Consider the following 24,034-nt stretch of genomic DNA (forward strand, 5'->3'; position numbering starts at 1 on the left):
TAAAGAATATATTAAAAGGTATCCTAAATCTGGATCTGCACTGACTGTCATTAAAAATGGAAATTAAAGCAATCCTTGTAACTGGCTACTACAAAAAAAAAAATAAGTATTTAATTTGAATATTTTCAAACTATGGCAAAAGTGACATTGACATCATATCTACATTAAATTAAAATAAGTTTTCATTATTAAAGCCAAGTTAGACGTAATTGGGATACAAAGTATCAGAAGCTCACAAGAACTACTTCTTCTGGCTGTCTCAAAAGTAAAGGGCTTTCAGAAACCTTCCCAAGGTTTCAACAGATCTTGAAGGAACACGAGAATAGCAGAGCCCAGGGCCCAGAACATCTTAGTTCAAATCTTAGTTCTGTCATTTTGTAGCACTGTGTTGACCTTGGACAAGTTAGAAAATTTCTATCTCAGTTCCTCCAGTGTAGAATGAGATTAATGACAATGTCTTACTCCAGAGGGCTGATAGAAAGATTAAAAGAATTAGTGAAACGCAATGGCAGGTAAAATACTTACAATGGTGTCTGAAGAAAAGTAATCAAACACTACATTGCCAGCGGCGAAAACATGCCACAATATATAACCATTTTCTTATGAATTTACTAATGCCTAATGTAATTCTATTTCAAGAGTTTGAGAAAATATAAATAAAAATATTAAAATAATCTCCAAACTACAGATGGACAGTATAACAATTTTAACCAAAACAACCTAGGTATGCATAATTCAAACCAAGAATTCAACAAACAGCCACTGCCACTAAGTATTCGGTAAGTTTAAACAGTGCAGCATCAAAGCATTTGTCTCTCGTGGCCACTGAATACCTAATTTAAGAGAAAACGCAAAATGCGCCATTATTGCCAAGTGTCAGAAAAGTTCTCTATCCTTTCTATTAACTGTTGATGTTAACCGAGGGCTACCTAGTATTCATGAGACTGAACTTCACTTATAAGTCAATAATTTCCAGAGCTTGTCTATTGTCTAACAGTTGAGATATTGTCAAAGTAAACAAATGCTGCCACCTTGTGGACTTATGAACATGATGTTACTTTAAATAACCCAATGTGATCCATAAGCAAAGGATGACTAATTTTAAAAGCAAAAGCTTCTGGTTCAGCTTTTATTCTCAGTGAGATTCTCACTGCAATAAATGACCAAACACTGGACGCATTTCACGTAATTTTACAGAAAGAATAATTTCTTCTATAATGCAATGAATTAATGTACCAAATTAACATTATTCGTTATCTCTAACATGTCTCACCTCTCTTTCCCAAAGAAATTCATTAAATGTCCTAATTAGCAAGGAACTGAAAGCTTTTAAAATGAATCTGTTATCAAAATGAATCTGTTATCAATGATGTGTTTGAATGTGAGAAACTAAAAAAAACCAAAAACCACCAGGGTTGTGAAAGTTTCAAAATCCCTCGAATACTATGGATTGTATGTTTCTTGTATGGATTGTATGTTTCTTTGTATGGATTGTATGTTTCTTTGTATGGATTGCATGTTTCTTGTATGGATTGCATGTTTCTTTGTATGGATTGCATGTTTCTTTGTATGGATTGCATGTTTCTTTGTATGGATTGCATGTTTCTTTGTATGGATTGTATGTTTCTTTGTATGGATTGTATGTTTCTTTGTATGGATTGCATGTTTCTTGTATGGATTGCATGTTTCTTTGTATGGATTGCATGTTTCTTGTATGGATTGCATGTTTCTTGTATGGATTGCATGTTTCTTTGTATGGATTGCATGTTTCTTTGTATGGATTGCATGTTTCTTTGTATGGATTGTATGTTTCTTGTATGGATTGCATGTTTCTTGTATGGATTGCATGTTTCTTGTATGGACTGTATGTATAGTCTTCATCAGTTCTGCCTTATGCACTTTTAAAATTGGAAATTTTTCCTTCAGAAACATTAATTCAATGTAAATAAGAGAAAAAAATGGACGTTTACATGCAAGATGAAACAATGAAAGGCAGCTTTAAGCTTTTTGCTTGAAATATTTTGATTGAAATATTCTGATACAACTAATCTCACTTTTAGTGAGATATTTCCAAACTGAAATCTTAAATTTTCCTATGACAGTAAATGTCTGCCTCAGAAAACACAGCGTTCTGATGTAAGTGTCTTTCTATGATCAAGGTTTACTTATTTTTTAAAAAACAGAATTACATTAAATCAAGCTAAAATGGCTTTCAGGAATGATGAAAAAAGAATAGCTCTTATTCTTTTTTGAGTACCTACGCAGGTTCGATCCCTGGGTTGGGAAGATGCCCAAGATGCCCTGGAGGAAGGCATGGCAACCCACTCCAGCATTCTTGCCTGGAGAATCTCGTGGACAGAGAAGCCTGGTAGGCTATATAATCCATAAGGTCGCAAAGAGTTGGACACAACCAAAGCGATTTAGCATGCATGCACGCTGAAGTGTAAAACCAGTCCTACATTTTCTAACTAGAAATGCTGCTTCTGTAATATGAAGTTAAGAAGGAAATTTTTATTTTGTTTTTGGTTTTTTGTTCATTTTTAAGTGGAGAAGAGAGTATAATTCAGGATGAATTCACAATGGTCTGGGACACTAGTAAATATTACAACAGATTTCTAACCTGCATTACATTTCAGTTGGGTAGAGCCATATAATTATAGGTAAATGTATACATTGCAGGTCAATATGATTTATTGTATAAAAGCACTGAAATAAAACTGAGAGTTCTCCTGAATCCAAGCATCAATGCTGACCTGTTCATGGCTATATGCCTAGCCTCACCTACACTAGGCGGGCAATGAATTTTTGTTAAATAGGTTAATTACTACTTTAATTAATTAGTTAAGCAAAACCCACAAACTTCTGCATTTTTAAACTTTAATCATTCCAGGGCATGATTAGGACTGCTCCTATTTTCAATCTATAGAAAAATAAATAAATCTATTATTTTTGTCTTATTTCTTACCAAGTTAAGCTTGAATACAGTAAGATTTAATGTAATCGTCTTTTTAGCTAATGCCCTGAATTTCAAGATGAATATTCATTACATAAATAAAAATCTTAGTCAGGTAAATGAAAAAGCACGTGTAGTTTTACTAATTTCTAAAAAGTTAAAACGTCAAATTCCTGAACTGAATCAAAAATATCTTTTTTAAGGCTTTTCTATTCTATCAAGAAAATCTGAACATATACTAGCAATTTGATGTTTCTTAGGGGCTACTGCTAATTGTGTTAGATGAGATACAGCCCTGTAGTTATATAATGTCCATATTTTAAGACACAGAGATTCTTAGGACTGTATGGTTGAAATGACAAGATACCTGGCATTTGCTTCAAAATACTTAACCCAGGAGAGTAAGAATAAAGAGTATAAATAAAGCAAGTAAAACAAAATTTGGATCACTGATGAGTCTGGGAGATGACTGTTATAAAGGATTCCATTCTCTCCCATCTTAACTATATTAGAAACTTTTGCTAAAAAAAAATTTAAAGAATGGCCACCAAGATGATGAAGACAAAAATAATATAAAATAATTACAAAAAGATAACTAGAAAAACCCAATATTTGAAAACTAGTAAGTCTCAATAATCCATGAGTCAAAATAACATCAAGTTTGAAATTAAAATGTCTTTTGAACTGAGTAAAAATAAAAAATATCATATCTTTGATACAATTACAATGAACAATCTAATAAGAAAAACACCAGCATCAAAAAAATACGTAGCAATTAACAAAGGCGATGACTTGTACAACAGAGCTATGAAACACTGCTGAAAGAAATGAGAAAAGACATAAATGAAAACACATCCCAGGTTCATGGATAGGAAGGTCGAATATCATTATGATGTCAGTACTACCCAAAGTGATGTACAGATTTAATGCAATTCCTATCAAAATCCCGATAACTTTTTTTTACAGATATATAAAAACCCATCCTAAAATTCACATGGATTTCCAAAGGACCTGAAGTAGCTAGAGAACTCACACTTCCTGATTTCAAAACTTACTGCAGGTCTATGGGAGTCAAAAAATATAAATAAAAACAGACATATACACTAGTGGAATAGAAGAGAGAATATAGAAATAAGCTTTTGCATATATGATCAAAGAATTTTTGACAAGAGTACCAAGCCCATTCAATGGAGAAAGGACAATTTTTTCAATATATGATCCTGAGAAAACTAGATATCCACATGCAAAAGAATGAATTTAGATCCTTCCTTAAAACTATATATAAAAATTAACTCAAAATGGATCAAAAACTGAAATCTAAAACCATAAAACTCTTTTTACAACTTTAGATTGGCAATGATTTCTTGTATGCCACCACAGGCACAAGCAACACAAAAGAAAAAAAATACATGACAAATAAGACTGTAAAATTTTTAAAATTATGTGTATCAACAGAGAATATCAACAGAGTAAAAAGGCAACTCACAAAATGAGAGAAAATATTTATAAATCTGATAAAGGATTAATCTTCAGATTAGACTGATTTGTGCTGCACAGCAGAAACGAATACAACACTGGAAAGCAATTATCCTCTAATTAAAAAAAAATTCAGAATGTATTGGAAATTCCTAAAACTCAACAACAAAAAATTCAATTCCAAAAATGGAAGAAGCACTTGAACAGACATTTCCTCGAAGAAGATATACAAATGACTAGTAAAGGTGAAAAGTGAAAGTGAAGTCACTCAGTCATGCCCGACTCTTTGCGGTCCCATGGACTGTATAGCCGACCAGGCTCCTCTGTCTGCAGGATTTTCCAGGCAAGAATGACTAGCAGGCATATGAAAAGACCATCACTAATCATTAGGGAATTCAAATCAAATCTAACTTCACACACAATAAATAGCTATGATCAAAAGAACAGAAAACAAGTCCTAGCAAGGATGTGGAGAAATTGGAACCCTTATGCACTGCTGGTGAGAATTCTAAGTGGTATAGCCCCAGTAGAAAATAGTATGGCAGTTCTTCGAAAAATTAAAAATAAAATTACCATGTTATCCAGCAATTCCAACACAAATTATATTAGAAAAGAAGAAATGTTTCAACTCACTCACTTTAGTTTCTACCTTAAGAGACTAGAAAGATAAGAGCAAAGTACACATAAAGAAAGAAGAAAATGGGAAATAATGAAGTTAAGAGTAGAAAATCAATGAAACAGAGAATAGAAAAATAGAGAGTATCAATAAACCAGAAGCTGGCTCTTTGAGAAGATAAAAATTGCTAAGCCAGAATATTAGGTTGGAAAAAAAAAAAAGAAATTTCTAAAACCAAGGATGAAAAAGGGAAAATCACTATAGAATATAAAGATATTAAAAGGATAATAAAAGAATACTGTGAATACTAGTATGCCAATAAATTAAACAACCTAGATGAAATGGACAAATTTCTTTAAAGGCACAAACTAATGTTTAATCAAAAAGAAATGGATAACTCCATTAGCCTTAAATCTCTTTTAAAAATTAGATTTGTATTTAAAAATCTTCCCTCATAGAAATCTCAAGACCAAGACAGCTTCAATGGAGAACTGCACCAAATACATAAAGAAGAAATAATACTAATTCTTTACAAATTTTTCTAAAAAACTGAAAAGGAGAAATATATATATATATATATATATATATATAAGTATACTCTTATATATTCTTATAAGGATATAAGCTTATATAAGAGTTATAAATTATAATATTACAAGACTATAAGAACTATATTCTTATAAGAATTTAAGAGTTCTTATATTCTTATATTTATCTTAATTCTTATATCTTAAGAATATAAGAATTCTTATATAATAATTATAAGCTTATAATATATAAGAATATACCTTGTTATCAAAACCAGACAAAAGAATTATAAGAAAACAAACTGCAGCCCTATGAGGTGGATACTAACCAACATTCCATTTTACAGATAAATCAAGGACTAAAGAGATTCAGAAACTTGCCAAAGACCACAGAGATAAAAATTGGCAGGCAATCTAGATTTCAGAACAAAGGCTCTTAACTGTATCACTACTGTTTCTCAAATTTAATTAAATTCTAGATGCTTCTGCAAAAGAAAATAGTAAAGAGTGCTGCCCAATACTTACCTAGAAACTATGCTGGAACCATTATAGAGATCACTAGCATATGACAATGTGGCCAAAGGTCGTACTGAATTATATCGAGTAAACTTGGACAAGCATTCCTGAAATTCATCCAACTGGCTTGCAGTTCGACTGTCATCTATACGAAGAAAACAAAATAAAGTAAACAAATCGAACTGCAACGTAAGTCAAAGAGCAATAACCACAGATTAACAATTATATTCTAAATATAAACAACAACTCATATTTAGAGAGGACTAATACCGAAGAATTGATGCTTTTGAACTGTGGTGTTGGAGAAGACTCTTGAGAGTCCCTTGGACTGCAAGGAGATCCATCCAGTCCATTCTGAAGGAGATCAGCCCTGGGATTTCTTTGGAAGGAATGATGCTAATGCTGAAACTCCAGTACTTTGGCCACGTCATGCGAAGAGTTGACTCATTGGAAAAGACTCTGATGCTGGGAGGGATTGGGGGCAGAAGGAGAAGGGGACAACAGAGGATGAGATGGCTGGATGGCATCACCAACTCGATGCACATGAGTTTGGGTGAACTCCGGGAGCTGGTGATGGACAGGGAGACCTGGCGTGCTGCGATTCATGGGGTCGCAAAGAGTCGGACACAACTGAGCGACTGAACTGAACTGAATGTACACAAATTAATTAGCTGATCTTTCAGCTTTCATAAAAATTTCTCAGTCGTTCTTGAAAGATACTGTCTCTTTGAACACCAATAAGACCATACTATGAATTCTCTTTCTTTTTTAAGCATTAATTTTTTGCAAAACAAAGGAAAAAAGTACCTATGATCAAGAAAGGTTAAATCACTTATTAAAATAAAATCCCTTATCAATGAAGAAAGTGAGAGTTTTGTTAGTTTGAAGGAACATATTTACAGGGATACATTATCATGTTCCTATTTACTTGTCAAAACACAATTTAGATTTTAAAATGAATTTTTAAATAGAAAGCAAATGAAATATTTGTTCACATAATACTTTGAAGTGTTTCCAAACCAATTATGGGATGGGAGAAAAAATCTGCAATGTATTAATCATTAATTTTCAAAGACAAATTTAAAATAGGTTCATGCAAATATCTTGGTGGAACATAGAAAACAGTTAATTCCATCCAATAGAATTCTTTACAAATACTTTGAGTAAAATCCAGTTCAGTAAACTATTCATAATTAAATGAGGTAGAACTTAAATCAAAGTCAGGTTATGAAAGATCTAATCTACTCATCTAATGAAGAGAGCTAATCTACTCTCCAATGTAGAAACAGGCTACAACAAAAAAGCATAAATAAAAAACATTGTTTTCTAAAATTGCTTAAAGTTTGGATTTGCATTTTCCTTCCCAAAGAAAGAAAAGTAAAGCACACAATTACGTTAGTTAGCCTCCTATATTGAAACTTGAGCCTGTTACAACAATGTTTTTTTCATAACCTCCTTCTTATTCTTAGCTCATATACATACCTAAACACACACACAACTTTTTAAAGTTTCGTGATTTTCCTTCTCAAATGTTCTCTGAAAAAAACAGTAGGCTAAAAGAAATTACACTATAAGAATCATTACGTCAAAAGAATTACTTTACTTTTACTATACTATGTGATATATAATTAAAAATTTATTTATCTGCAGATTTCCAGTTATCTTAAATTGTTGACATGAAGAAATTTATCTAACAATTATTATAAAGGAAAACAATTGAGGAAACTAAGTCAGCTTCTGTCTGCAATATTTTAAATTTTAAAGATTTAAAAGCTAACTGGTGTGCTGCGATTCATGGGGTCACAAAGAGTTGGACACGACTGAGCGACTGAACTGAACTGAAAAGCTAACTTAACACAGTCATCTAATGACCTACATTAAAAGAGTTCAATTTTGTAGTGTTTCCATTCTGGAAAAGCAAAAGGAACAAACCTACTTAGCATGCAATATCAAAATGTTATTGGGCTAAAGCTCTTAGTTGACAAAAATGATTCTCAGGAAGTTCAACAAATTATAAATAAAACATAGGTTATTACAGGGAAAAAAAAGGCAGAGGGGGGAAGATATCAATTGTACTACAAAGTAGTCTGGATACAATATATCAATTGTACTACAAAGTAGTCTGGATACAATAGCTAACTGGTTCTTTTTATAAATTAAGACAAACCTATTACTGTGAGCTACTTAATATAACAAATACTGAAAAGACAGTTACTTTAGATATCTATTTAAAATTCGGTTTAATGTTAATCTATTCTTTCAACATTTTGACATCAATTTCTAAGTACATAAAATTCACCAGCATTCTAAAATGTATATTCTGTAGAAGATTATAATCTTTTTCTAAGGTAGCTAAACTTCTGGTCATCATACCCAACACTTTAACACCAACTTTCAACAGAAACTATAAAAAAAAAAAATTAAAAACAATTATTTCAGTATCTGAAAGCACAGGGATTAGATTTCACTTATCTGGTTGTGAAAAGGTAGGATTCTGTTTGCTTGGTTGGTTTTTGATCAACATCCATACATATCTTCTGGCAAATCACCTCTCCTATTCTAATTACAGATTATTCTGTAAAAGTGTATTCAGTATCTCTTTTCCATCTTCTAATGCTTTATAATTTAGCTTCTTTTTCAATTACAATTAAGAATTCAAGATATTAATCTCTTAGTTATCTCTCATTTTCATAGATGAAAATAGAAGCGGGGATAGGGAGTGGGTTCTCAATTGAAAATCAACTGAAGGACAATCAAACTCTTAGGTACCCGTTACAAAGACGTTTCAAGGTCTTATTTACAGCCAAGAAAACTAGGAGAAACTTCATATTCAGCAATATGTGTAGCCAGTGTACAAATTTGATAAGTTAAATTCGAGATGCCTAAAAACTAAGACAACCATGTGTTGAGTACAATACAACCATATCTATTAAGTATAAAACTAAATTAATCTTCCCTCTGGTTTTAACTTACTAGTCTATCTTCCTATAAAGCTATGTCACCAAAATAAATTGGTTTGTGATTACCTTTACTATCCCATAGCACGCCTATGTTATAGTTACCTAAAAATTATGAATCACTAGCCTTTTTCAATCTCTCTTTACTATCTCTCTCTCTCTTTTTAATATCTGCCATTTACCTGTGGTTGTATTTCAACATCATACCAACAAATAAAATCTGAAAGGCTTAACATGCACCCTCTGCCAGTCAGAATGTAAGTCTCAGACCACTTTCAAAGTTACAGCTTCATACTATAGTGTATAGATTATTACAGAAGTTTAATAAGGGGCTTAATTCTCAGACAATACAAAGAAAACTTTCCATCTGAATGAAAACTATTGACTGTTGACTTTTAATTTCAAACACACTTATAAACAAAGCTTGGCTTTCTTCTAGCCCTCACAGGAAAAATGCCATGTGAATCTATATATTTTGCTTTTCTCCACCTCTAAACCTGAGGCAAATGTGTCCAAAGGTTCTCTCTCTATAATGTGTAGACTATAATACAACCATGCTTATTCAAGAGAAATTCAAGGCCAAATTTTTAACAACTAAGAAAATATCATACATTTCTTTCCTTGGTAATGCTCATTTTGAGCAGGTGTATTAAAAATAACATCAACTAACTGAGAATCTTATACAAAGCACTGTATTTTATATGCATCATCTACAAACCATAAAAAAAAAAAAAAAAAGACAAACACCGAGCAGGGTTGGTATAAATGTCCCTTCCTCAATGGTGAGCAGAGACACCAAGAAAGGCTAAAGATCAGAGAACTAACAAAAAGGGCACAGAACTATCCTACAGCAATAAAACTATTCTATCCTATAGTATACAAACCTGTGCATAAGTTATTTCCTCTGCTTTGAACATGTTTTTATTATCCTTTTTCAGTTAATTAATACTAGCTTTGACTAAATACAACTTCTCTGAAATCCCTACAGGAATCTTCTCTTACATTTCCCCATTTTCAGCTTGGCATGGCTTTTTCACCTCCAGTTATATTAGTCAATATTCTTCTCTATTCCCTTAATGCCCTTGGCATATTTATATAACATATAATACCATGCAGCATTATTTACCTGCTGCTTCCCTTCACTAAATTTATAATACTCCTTGACAGTAAAATAAGTTCTTTCATCTTTTGATTCTTAGCACAGATGATACTGCTTAGAACTTAACAAACATTGAAAAATAGAAGGCAACTGAATGGAATTATTTTTGCTAGCTACATATTCATGGCTGATTTGTTTTTAACTTTATACAGCTCAGTATATACAGATTAAAAATTCCCAAATAGAGAAAGAGAACAAAAATAGTTATAGAAAAGCAAAGTAATCCAAGATGTCTAAGAACCTCCAAAATGCCGTGCTAGACTATGTTGAAAATAGACAATTTTGCTTTATGAATAGGGCTTTTCATAAATCCAGCATAAGCGAGACATGAAACAAGAATTTGTGATACTTTAAGGATTCTTGAATATGTACCTGAGATACGAGACATCCTGGTAGAAAAGTAACATTGCTCTAAGTCTTCAAAATGAGCAGTGAGTCGTTTTCGTCTTGATGCTAATGTGCTGTTATACCAGGGCTGTTTCTTCGTCTAAGGTGATAACAAGAAAAAGACACTTGTAATTCTGAACAAAGCATACTATTTTTTCCAGAGAATATACAGATGTTTGAATAATTTCAAAAGTTCACATTAAAATAGTTACAAATGGCAAAATCCTGTAGCTCTTAAGACCATATTTTTCAGTTCTTATTTTAAAGGGAAAATAGCCCAATTCTATAAGAATAAAATGAGAAGCATCTTTCAACTCTCCAAATTAAATGAAGATAGAGTCCATGATAAACACCAAACTAAGAAGTTTAAGAATTTGAATATGCATCAATTGTTAGGAAACAATTACCAAAAGGAAACTAATTACTTTTCAGCATTATAGTGCAGCCCTATACATTTTGAGTAATAGGAACAGTGCTTAATTGTACAGAATAGGTATTTAAATTAGTATTTATTATTAGGTTAAGGGATAGTCAACACGTGTATACTAAATAGTTTGATATATACATTAGAAAACCAAAATAACTAAATCATGTATATATATTTAGACAACAAAAGCAAATCTGAAATATACTAGCATATGAACTCTATTAAAGTCTATAATCCTAAATATATATCACCAACACTGCTACTTCTACTGCTAAATCACTTCAGTCATGTCCGACTCTGTGCGATCCCAGAGACGGCAGCCCACCAGGCTCCCCTGTCCCTGGGATTCTCCAGGCAAGAACACTGGAGTGGGTTGCCATGTCCTTCTCCAATGCATGAAAGTGAAAAGTCAAAGTGAAGTCGCTCAGTCGTATCCAACTCTTAGCGACCCCATGGACTACAGCCTACCAGGCTCCTCCATCAATGGGATTTTCCAGGCAAGAGTACTGGATGTTAACTAGAAGGGTATGAAAACTTCCATAAATGGTTTCTATCTATTATGCTTGCAGCACATTAACAGACACAGAAATAAGCTACATAATGAGATCCTTAGATGACACAAGTTAACCAATACAACTAACTGCTAATGTATTAAGAAACACAAAGTTACTACCATGAACAAAACACTTATCTAAGTGAACTCCTGATACAAGTAGATGGTTATTGTCCTCCAACTAAGAATAAATAATTTTTTTAAAGAAGTATATTTTAAAGCAGTGTTTGGATCACAAGAAAAAAAGACTGTTTACTAAAAGATTAACAGCCAAACAGGAAGCTGAACTCAGAGAAGTACAGGTAAACAAAAAAGAACAATGTAGAAAGAGGGCAAGGAGAGGACAATCTGAGGACAAATATGAAAAAAGGGCAAGCACTAGATCTGGAAAATAAAAAGAGAACTTGAAAACTGGAAGACAAATCTAAAATAATTACTCAAAATGAAGGATAAAGGTCAGGAAGACACAAAAACTTGAAAGAAAAGAAACAAACAAACAAAAGAAACAGGAAGGACAGAATAATAAGGTTTAAATGTGGACACCCAGAGACCCAGAAGGGAGTAACAGATGGAAGAAGACACATTTGAAGAGCTAATGTTGATAATTTTCCAAAACTGAAAACATACATGAATACAGACAGAGAAACTATTCCTATCAAGGAAGAACAAAAAGAAACCCACAATTACATAAACTAAAGCAAAACTGTGTTTCTGCCCAAGAGAGAAAGATTTTAAAATCACACAAACAGAAAAGATAATTCACTTAATAGGAACAATTAAAGAAGCAAAACACTTCTCAGAAGCAATAATAGCAGCTAGAACATCCTAAGCTTTGGTTTTACTTAAAAAATTGAAAGAAAATAACCTCAATCTAAAATTCAGATCCAACAAAACTATCCTACAACAACAGAATGCTGAGCAAAATGCTTTTTCATGTGAATGAAAGCAAGGATTATCATCAATAAGCCATTTCTTTAAAAATTTCTGAAATTTTATAATTGAAAAGTTCAGTAAAACAAACTAGAAAACTGGAGACACAAAATGAAAGAGAAGCAAGGATATAGTAACCAAGCAAGTGATTTCAAATACTGTTTGTATACATTAGCTATAATATCTCACTTATGGACTTAAAGAATAAGATAGAATAAGTACACCAAAACCCAGCATATAACTCTAAAGAGAGGGCCCAGATACTTTTATTTGAAAATCCTACCAAATATTCATGGAAGATATAACATCAGTCTTGCGAAAACCTTTCAGAAAACACCTCCCCATTTGTTTCATGAGGCCAGCATAACTGTAATACCCATACCCAATGAGGATACTGGAGGAAGGGAAGGAAAAAAGAAGGGGAATAAGAACCTTCATGAAAACAAGCATCCACAGCAAAATAACAGCAAATTGATTCCAAAAACATATAAAAAGAATAACTCATCATGACTAAATGAAGTTTAGTCCAAGAATGCAGAGTTGTTTTCATATTTGAAAATCACTCAATGCAATTCACCAAGTGGGCAAAATAAAGGAAAATAACCATATAATAATTTCAAGAGATGCATAAAAGACAAAATCCAACACCTATACATGTTAAAATTTCTCAAAAAATTAGGAATAGAAGGATACTTTCTCAGCTTTATCAAGGGCATCTACAAAAATGTAGAGCTAACACATAAGTCGAAGTATTAGGAAAGGGAGGGTAAAAGGAAAAAGAGAGGAGAGATGGGAAGGAAAGGATAAGAAGGGAGAAGGAGTGGAGGGGAGGAAAAGAGAAGACACACAAAAAGATTAGAAAAGGCAAAAATATTTTTGCTGATCACATGATTTTACACAGAATTTCGTGAGAATCTACAAAACAACTAGAATTAATAAGTTTAGCAAGGACTTCCCTGGTGGTCCAGTGGTTAAGAATCTACCTGTCAATGCAGGGGACATGGATCTGATCTCTGATCCAGGAAGGTTCCACGTGCCATGGAGCAACTAAGCCTGTGCACCCTAGAGCCCAAGCTCTGCAACGAGAGAAGCCACTGCAATAAGAAACCCAGGCGCCGCAACTAAAGAGGGGCCCCCACTTGCCTCAATGAGAGAAAGCCCAGTGGGAAAGCCCAGAAGACCCAGTGCAGCCAAAAACAGATGAGTGAAAATGGTTTCAAAAATTTAGCAAGATAATAAGAAATAAGGTTAACATACAAAAATCAATCGTATGTTTATATATTTACAACAAAGTAGAAAATTTTAAAACAACTGGATCAATAATAGCATCAAAAAAGAATTAGAAATTAATTTAACAGAAGCATGGAAGGCTTCTATATTACAAACACAAACACTGCCAAGAGAAATTTTTAAAAGACCAAAATAAATGGAAAGATATTCATGGACTAGAAAGTTCAATATTATTAAGGTGTTATCATTAGGGTAACTGGGCAAATGCTACATAGGCTCTCTCTTTGTTTTTGTTTGTTGATGCTTGTTTTGTTCTGACCACACAGCTTTTGGGATCTTAGTTCCCTGACCAGGAATTGAACCCAAGCCTCCATCAATGCAAGCACAGAGTCCTAACCACTGTATCACCAGGGGATTCTCATGGGCTATCTCTGAATTATTTTTTAAAACTGCATGTGAATCTACATTTATCTCAAAATTTAAAAATCTTTACAATTGTAAAAAAAAAAACAACAACTTAGGAATAAACTTAAACAGAAATAAATAAAACCTAGACTCAACTCAATATCATAATATGTCAGTTCTCCATAAGGTAATTTATGAGTTAAAGGCAGTTTGAATAAAGATACCAAGAAGCTTTTTTATGCAGCTAGAAAAACTGATACTAAAGTTCATGTGAAGAAACAAAACAGGAAAGAATTTCTGTAAAACACTGAAAAAGAGAAGCTAGGGGGCTGGGGGAATTAATTTCTATCAGACATTAAAACATAAAGAGGTGACAGTGAAAGATGAAGAGAGAAATATGTCAGTAGACAGAAGAGAAAGACCAGAAATAAATCCATATACACACAGAACTTTTGATATAAGAAAGGCTGCATGTCAGAACACACAGGGGACTTCCCTTGTGGTACAGTGGATAAGAAATCTACCTGCCAATGCTGGGGACACAGGTTCAATCTCTTGTCCAGGAAGATTCCACATGCCTAGAGCAACTAAGCCTGTGCACCACAACTGTTGAGCCCATACTCCAGAGCCCACAAGCTGCAAATACTGAGCCCACGTGAGCAACAAAGAGTAGCCCCTGGTTGCCACAACTAGAGAAAGCCTGAGTAGCAACAGAGACCCAATGCAGCCTAAAATAAAAATAAATAACAAGTGATCTGGGACAACTAACTAGACATTTGGATAAAGATAAAATTAGGTCCACACCTCAGAACATATACCAGAATAAACTCCAAAGAGAACAGGAGTCCAAATGTAACAAATGAAATGAGACAAGAAAACGCAGATAAATCTCTACATCCTAGTTAGAGGTAGACGTTTAGAACTATGACTCAAAACCCAGAGGCAACAAAAGATTGCTAACTTTAAAATAATGATTTAGAAATTCTGAACAGTTTAAAAAAAAAACAGAAGAAAATATAAGCAACATTTACCAAAGATAAAGTGCTAATTTTCCTAATATACCGATTGCCAAGTCTTAAAAATTGAAAACAGATAAAAAACTTTATAGAAAAAAAATAGGCCAGAAATATGAATATATAATCCACTAATAAGTATATTAATATACCAGCAGTCATATGATATTTGTTCAATCTAACTCATAATTACAGAAACACAAAACTATTCTGAGATATATTTCTCTCTTGGAAGATAAGCAAAAATTTTAGGGTAAAACTCATTCTACTAGAGAAGCTCTGAGAAAGATTCTAGGAGAGCAGACCCATTCATCTACTGCTGGGGAAAGTATTCTGAGATATATTTCTCTCTTGACAGATTAGCAAAAATTTTAAAGTAAAACTCATTCCACTAGAGAAGCTCTGAGAAAGATTCTAGGAGAGCAGACACATATACTGCTGGGGAAAGTGCAAACTGGTACAATCCTTTGGGGAAGAAGATGATTTGGAAATATCAGTCTCTCTGTCTGTCCATCTATCTATCCATCCACCCATCTATTCATCCATCTTTGACCCAGAAATCCCACATCTAGGAATTTACACTGAAGATACACCATCCAATGATATGAAAATATATATGTACAAATTAATCACTGCAGCACTACTTTGGAATTACAAAATAATGTAAACTATCTCTTTAAGTAACAAATTGATTAAATAATCTTTTGCAGCTATAAAAATAACGAAGAATTCAATGCATTTCTATAGATTTGTTTTCATGATAAACTGTTAAAAGAGCAAAGCACAGAAGAGAATCACCAGGAAACCCACCCTCTGTATAAAAAAGAAGACATAAGAGTATGCATATGCATCATGAAAACTTGACTAATACAACTGGTTACCAACAAAGGGTAAGAAACAATATAGTGGGAAAAGATGAAGGCTATGGAAATTGGTAGAAAGGCTGGAGGAGGGGTGGTATTATATTGAGTATGACTTTCTGTATAGCTATGACCTTCAAAATCAGGTTAATATTTCATATTTTCAGAGAAAGTTTGTATGTCATAAAGGTAAGGGTTGGTGATGGAACACAAACAGAAGCAAATGAGCTAAACTGTATTTCAAAGAAATATTGCAGCTAATACCGATGAAAAATTAACAATCAAATCCAAGTAACTTTTGAACACACTGTATTTTTGTAACTATATTCTCAGAGTAAAGATATAAAGGAATTTAAATAAATATTCACCACTAGTTAGTAGATTTGCTTTCTTAGTAATTTCCATACTAGTTTATGTATGTGTATATATATACATATATATACACACAAACATATATATATACACACACTAATTAAGACTATGACAATAAGTAAAATGTATATTTTGGTAATGAGAACTAGGTTTCTGTCAGAACAGGGAATTAAAGATATGGCAAAGTTCACTAAAGCTACAATGAACCCTGCAATAGTGAACTGTAATGGGAGGTCATCAGCATGAATCCACAGCTTTTATGACAGATACAAAAACACAGATATGTTACATACATAGATGATTATATAAATGATGTTCATCAACTGAATAGTAGAGAGTAATCTCAGCTGGTATGGGTTGCCCACATGGTTATTTACAGAGCTACTGACTCTTAACCTATACTGCAAAATGTATTAAACAAAGATAAATGGTATTTCATAACCACAGGCCTGAGAGTTGTTTGGGAACAGATTGCATCACTCTGTCAATATTGTTTAGTAATAATAATTGAATTTATGATTTACCTATTTCAGTGAAGTCTATAAGTTAATAACTGGTCACATAACTATAATGCACTGCCTACGGGACTAGCTTAAAATAAGAGATCTGACTACAAGCCAAATTTGCACTTCCCATTACTAAGGTACTTGAGAATGTAAGCTAGTAGTCATTCTGAACCTGGAGACAAAGCAGTTCCTCTGTGACTCAGTGGTACAAGGACAAAGAGGACTGCTTGAAATCACATCCTTTTCAATGAGTACTCTTCTTCTGCTTGGTTGTACTGTATCTATTGCCTATAATCAAGTTCCACAAGTATAAACTCCTTGATTCCTGTGAGTCCTTTGATCAAACACTTAAGGTGATTAACATGTAATTAATAAATATATAATGTGTTATATATACAGATATGCATGTTTCCTAGCTCTGTCGACCAAGAAGGCCTACAAGCAATGACACTCTACGAGCAATGAGCATACTTAAAATCCAAATCTTTGTTTTGAAGTATCATACGCCATTAAAAGAAAACAGGACTTCTTGGATACATGGCTGATTACAGAACTGGGGCAAGGTAAGTACAAGATGATACTGGTATATCTTACTAAGAATGTAGGAAGGTACTTAAAAAATGATAAGAACTTGAAGATCAGCTTGAAGGATTTCCAACCAGCCAAACAGGGAACAGACTGAGCTTCAAAATGATTAACAGAAAAACTTTTAAATCCATGATTTCATAACCATATAAACAAAAGAGATGGAAGGAAAGATCTCCCTTAGAATGGAAGTCCTAACTAATAAATAAGGAATTATTACTCAGGCATTAAAAAAAATGAAATAATGCGATTTGAAGCAACATGGATGGATCAAGAGATTATATTAAGTGAAGTAAATTAGAGAAAGAAAAATATCATATGATATCACTTACACATGGAATTTTTAAAATGGCACAAATGAACATATTTACAAAACAGAAACAGACTCCCAGACTAGAAAGCAAACTTATAGTTACCAAAGAGGACAGCACAGATGTGGAGGGTGTTAAATTAGAAGTTCGGGGATTAACATACACACATTACTGTATATAAAAAAGGCAAACAACAAGGACATACTGTATAGCACAAGGAACTATGCTCAAAATATTCAAAATAACCTATAATACAAACATATATATATATCCATACATATGCATCTTTTGCTATACACTTGAAACAAAAACACTGTAAATTAACTATACTTCAATAAAAAATTTAAAAATTAATGTAGAAATTAAAAATTATTGTTTGGGCAAAAAAAATTATTATTATTTCAAGTAAGATTCATTAATACATGCTCAAATAGGAGAAAATGGTAAATTTATAGCAAACAAATTTGGCAGGCATCACCTTAATCAAATGATCAGAGGTAATATCACCAAAACTGAGCAGATACACCATATCCAGATGTGACAAACTAACAAAGGATACCACACTGGTGGCTGTAGCATTTATGATAAAAATGGGCACTCAGAATCCAGTTATAGGGAAATATCAGACAAAATCAAACTGAGGAATAGTCTACAAAATTATTAACTTACACTTCAAAAATGTCAACCTCATGTACAACTGAGGAACTAAAACAATTTAGAGATTAAAGAAACATGACAACTAAATATAACCAGTGATTCTGGATTCATTCTGGACAAAGAAAATTTTCCTTTTGTTATAAAAGAATATTAGTGGCAAAACTGCTGAAATTTAAATACATTGTCTCAGACAATGATATTATATTAACATTAACTTCCTGATTTTACTAATTGTACTAAAGTTATATAAAAACTCTAAGGTAAAAACAGGCAATTATAAAAATTCAGAGGTATAAAATAATTACTTCTGGCTTCACCTACATTATATTAACTTTTTATCAATTCCATTTCAACTATAAACATTATTTTTAAGAGTAGAAAAATAGTATATTCAACAGTTGTACCAGTCTCTGAAGCTATTCTACTATGACTGGGCATATTTATTTTTCCAGAATTTTTGCTTGTATAAATAATATTGGTATATAACTTTTAGATAGTACTTTGAATCATTCTTATAAGAAATTTATATGTTTATCACTACCAAATCACACAGTTGAGTATTATTTTACATGTGAGTGGACCATTTGGGTTTATCTTTTTTCCCCATGTTCTTCATCTACTTTTTGCCTGTTGGTGCTTTCATCAAAAACATGGAATGGATATAAGAAACTTTTTTTATTTTGAAGCAATTAAACAATTAGCCTAACATATTGATAATACCTTTCCCAGTTTGGGTATAAAATTTTGTTTGTGGTACTTTCTTATACATTGTCCCCTTTCTTAATTTCTACAATTCTATTATTATCTAAATCATTATTTAGCTGATCTGAACTCTTACAGTAAGAGATAAAATAGAAAGCCAAGTTCCAGCAAATGGTTTCCAGGGTATCGCAACATAATTTACTTAATCTTCCTTTTTACCACTGATCTGCGTAACCACCTTCACCATAGGGTAAACTCTTAATTACCTTTCAGTTATATTTAAAATTTTTATTGTGTCCCATTTGTTAGAGCAGTCTTAGAATACATTAAAATAACCTATTGGGTAAATGCCCTTGTAATATACTTCTGAAGCATTCATTCTACAAATAACCATTTAAAGTCAGCTGGTCACACTCTCTACAAACCCTTAAAAAATTTTCTTGAGGTTTTTTTTTTTTTTAAATTGGAATCATATCCAATTATGGTTATTGGTCTATTCAAATTGTTCCATTTATTAAGAGCTCTATTTTTATTAGTATGCACCAGCACCAAGTTTCCTAATCTACTCAATACTATAATAGTCAATTTCAATTATATATTGAAACATCTTATATATAATCTTCTTTTCTAATCTCTCTACATTTACCATCTTAAGTTTTTCCCAGTTTCTTGAGTTCAACGCCTGGTTCATTTAGTTTTATTCTCATCTAAAAATGAATCCATTTAATGATTTAATTTTTAGGATAATTCTGACCAAAATTTCATACATTTTGATATATAACATTTTCAACACCAGATTTTTTTAAGTTGTTTGTAGCAACATTTGTATACTCTCTGACACAAAGGTATTCAGAGGAGTCTTTGGTTTATTCTCTTCCAGATTGTCAAAGTAGCTGTTTACTCGAGGTTCTGATTCTGAGAATGTAGATGGTACAATTTATCTTGTTTTAGAATCAATCCAGTTTTCTCAATGCTCCAAGATTACTAACAATATGTATATCCCTTGATGCAAAGTATAAAGTGATGCAAGTACCCATTAAGCTAAGTTTGACTCATTCAACCAAAGAAGAAAATCCAGAGTCTTTATAATGACTGAGAAAGTAACACACTAAGTGGCCTCTGTTACTTACATTTCTTACCTCATTTCTATTTTTCTCCCCCTTGCTCATTCCTCTCCAGTCATAACAGATATCTGGGCTATGTCAGGCAGGCTTCTAGTGCGGGTCTTATGTACTTCCTTTCTTTCACTCAGCTTAGATCTGCCCAGAGATATTCACATAGCTTGCTCTCTTACCTCCTCTTTGTCAAAGATAACCTATCTTTATTACTATTAGTATATCTCCAACTAGACTGAAAGCTGGAGAAGTCAATGACACCCCACTCCAGTACTCTTGCCTGGAAAATCCCATGGATGGAGAAGCCTGGTAGGCTAGAGTCCATGGGGTTGTAAAGAGTCGGACAAGACTGAGCGACTTCACTTTCACTTTTCACTTTCATGCATTGGAGAAGGAAACGGCAACCCACTCCAGTGTTCTTGCCTGGAAAATCCCAGGGACGGTGGAACCTGGTGGGCTGCCATCTATGGGGTTGCACAGAGTTGGACACGACTGAAGCGACTTAGCAGCAGCAGCAGCAGCAGCAGCAGACTGAAAGCTGGGTTACAGCAGGAATTTCTGTCTGCCTTGTTTTTGTTCAATAACCCAAGCCTATCATAGTGTCTGGTAAATAGAAAGTACAAAACAAAACAAAACGGTTGGCATTATAAGTTAATATTTAAAAGCACAGGTCCTGAAGCCATAATGCCTGCATTAGAATATCTTAACTTCTCCTTAACTTCTTTGCCCTAGTTTCCTCCTTAGTAAAATAGAAAATAATAATAATAGTACGTATCTCAAGTTCTAAGGATTAAAGTAGTTAATGCTTGTAAATCACACTGAGCAATGTACATGCAATGCACAGTAGGTGGAAAATAAATGTTACCTAAATACTAATATTACTACTTTAATTATTTCTTGAGCTATACAGTAGGCCTTCCATATCCACAGATTCTATAAATACAAATTTAATCACACACAGACAGAAAATATCCACCCCCACCAAAAGAAATTCTGGAAAATTTCAAAACACAAAATGAATTTGCAGCTGCACTGGCAACTATTTATGTAGTTAGTATTCACACTGTATTTAAATTTTTTTATATAGCATTTATGTAATACTAGTTATTGTAAGTCATCATAGAGATGACAAAGTATACAGGAGGATGTGCTGCAGAGGTTGTATGCAAACACACCACAATTCATATAAGAAACCTGAGCATCTTTGGACCTTGGCATCTGCCACAGCTCCTGGAACCAGTCCCTCATAGATGCTGAGGGATGAGTATACTTTAAAAGTCTCCTACCATGTTTAAATTTCAATCAGTTTTTTAAAATTTCTAATAAAGTTTTGCTTTATATAAATACCAATCCTTTATATTATGTCACACAAATTACTACTAGCTTGTGGGATTATACCTTTTATTATGTGAAAACATGTATCTGTCTTCTAATGATTTTTTCCTTGAATTCTATTTTGATCTGTACTTTACTTTGCCGTTGTTTTTGTCATCTTCCTTACCATTCTTACATTTGCCAGGCTTATCCTCATCTACTCCTTTGTTTTCAATTATTTTTATGTCAATTTGTTTTAAGTCTGTGTTTTATAAAGAGTATTCCTAGAAACGAAGGGTAAGGACTTCGACACAATATGTCGTATTAGTTCCTGTCCCAGAAGCCCTAGCAGGTTTTCCTCCTCAACAACTTCCCCCTCCTCCAGCAGATGCTAAGGTTGGAGTCTCCTGGGAGACCCAGATGACTTCACCAAAAGCGCTCTTTTACTCTGCACATGGTGACTCACGTTAGGCAGACTTCTTAAGTATTCTTTTTATCATCTATAAATTCTTTTTAAGTTTTCTGTATGAGGACAGCTATATGTCAATGGGATTTCTAGTGGGTGGAGGTTGGAGAGACCACATGCTTATTGTACCATCTCAAACTAAGTCTCTTTTATTACATGCAAAGAGTAAAAATTAAAAAATGAAAAAAAAAAAACCCCACACACAGACAAAAACACTATTCTGAATGTCTTTTTTTTTCCCCACCTAGATTCAGTTTCTATAATTTCTAACTCACGGAATTTGCTAGAAATCCCAAATCAACGTCCTATAAATATCAATAGGAAAAAGGCTTTCCTTGTTACTCTATGTAGAATTTGTCAAAGCCCTGCAACCAAAGACCAATAGGAATACACCTGTAGCTGAACAAGTTTTATTACTCCTCATTGCAGTGAAGAATACAGCATACTATGGGTTAAGGTAGGAAGATGTTACATACTACAGGCTCATGTTAAGTGATTTGGGGCAGGGTTCAAGGAAGTAAGGCTTTGCTCTGGATTGGATACTGTCAAGAAGGGGGATAATCCTGTGACCGGGTATCTTGATAAATCGTACCTGGACAAACAGAAAACTACAGTGAGATAAAAGTCACAATTAGCAGAGATGCAGCAACTGCTTGTATTAGTCAGGATACAGGTGTGTTTGGTATTTAACGTATTTTGCATAGCGATTTTTTAAATGTGCTCAGGTAAGTTTACGAACTGATCTTGATTTTTGTTTCATTTCTTCCTAGTCCCAGAGTGACTGTGTCTGATGCGGATGTTCTGTGAGATTATGTTTGAGAAGAGAACATCAAGGCCCAGCTATGAATGCCAAGCCTGTTTCCAGATTCTGCTTTCCCTCTTCAAGTTCTTAAAGATGTTTCCATTCAATTCTTAAAAAGTTCTCCTGAGGGACTTCCCCGGTGGTCCAGTGGTTAAGAATTCTCCTTGCAATGCAGGGGACATGGGTTCCATACTTGGTTGGGGAACTAAGAGCCCACAGGCCACAGGGCAACTAAGTCCACATGCTGCAATTAGAGAAATTTGTGCACAACAAGAAACATGAGTTCACTCCCTGGTTGGGGAACTAAGAACCCACAGGCCAGTTGGCAACTAAGTCTGTGTACTGCAGCTAGAAAATCCGTGCATCACGACAGAAGACTCCACATGACACAAAGACCCGACACAGCCAAATAAATAAATATTAAAATGAGAGAGAGAATGAGAAGCCCATACACTGCAATGAAGAGTAGCCCCTGCTCAGCACAGCTAGAGAAAGCCTGTGTGCAGCAACAAAGACCCACCACAGTCAAAAAATAAATAAAACTTAAAAAAATTTTCTGCTGATATATCTCATTATGTCTTACAAAGACACCTAGATCTAGTGCATTCATGGCTGTTCAGGAAGAGATAGAAACAAATCTATGAACTTGCCAAATCCAAGCACACAATTGAAGGTAACACAGATAACACAGGATATGCAGAGGAGTTACGCAATCTAATCATAACAGTCATAGAGGCAGTCATCTAAGCAGTGGGAAAAGAGAAACACAAATAAAAGCTGTATGATATGAAAGATTTTTTCCACTTTGATAAAAATAACTGCACTATCACAAAAAATGAATACACAAAAAGACAAGCCTTACTTAAATGCCTTAATTTTTTCTTTTATGGAACAAAGGAAGTAAAGGATAATTGTAAGAACAATTTTAAAAATCTGAATAAGATATAAGAATTATATAAAGCACATCAATGTTAACTTCTTGAATTTTAAAATTATCCTGTGATTATACAGGATAATATTTTTGTTTTTAAAGAAACACAAATTGAAGTACATAAATAAAGGAACTTTATGTCTGTACCTTACTTAAACAATCTAAAGAAAAAATTTTATGTGCATATATGTAAAAGAGAGACAGAATGAGAATGATAAAGCAAATATGATCAAATGTGAACACCTGGATTACCTGCATATAGAA

The 24,034-nt window shown here is 33.3% G+C and overlaps 1 protein-coding gene across 2 annotated transcripts in view; it reads right to left on the reverse strand.

Annotated features, from left to right (window-relative positions):
* Nucleotides 1-24,034, reverse strand: part of COP1 (COP1 E3 ubiquitin ligase) — a 230,527-nt gene that overhangs the window by 117,039 nt on the left and 89,454 nt on the right. For both annotated transcript variants that reach the window (XM_052653649.1, XM_052653648.1), the window contains exons 10-11: nt 10,577-10,691; nt 6,098-6,233 (exon numbers count right to left, since the gene is read on the reverse strand). In XM_052653649.1, the coding sequence (XP_052509609.1) occupies nt 6,098-6,233; nt 10,577-10,691 (251 nt within the window). The remainder of the gene's footprint in view (nt 1-6,097; nt 6,234-10,576; nt 10,692-24,034) is intronic.

The sequence above is a fragment of the Budorcas taxicolor genome, chromosome 16 (genome assembly GCF_023091745.1).
Source record: "Budorcas taxicolor isolate Tak-1 chromosome 16, Takin1.1, whole genome shotgun sequence".
NCBI lineage: Eukaryota > Metazoa > Chordata > Mammalia > Artiodactyla > Bovidae > Budorcas > Budorcas taxicolor.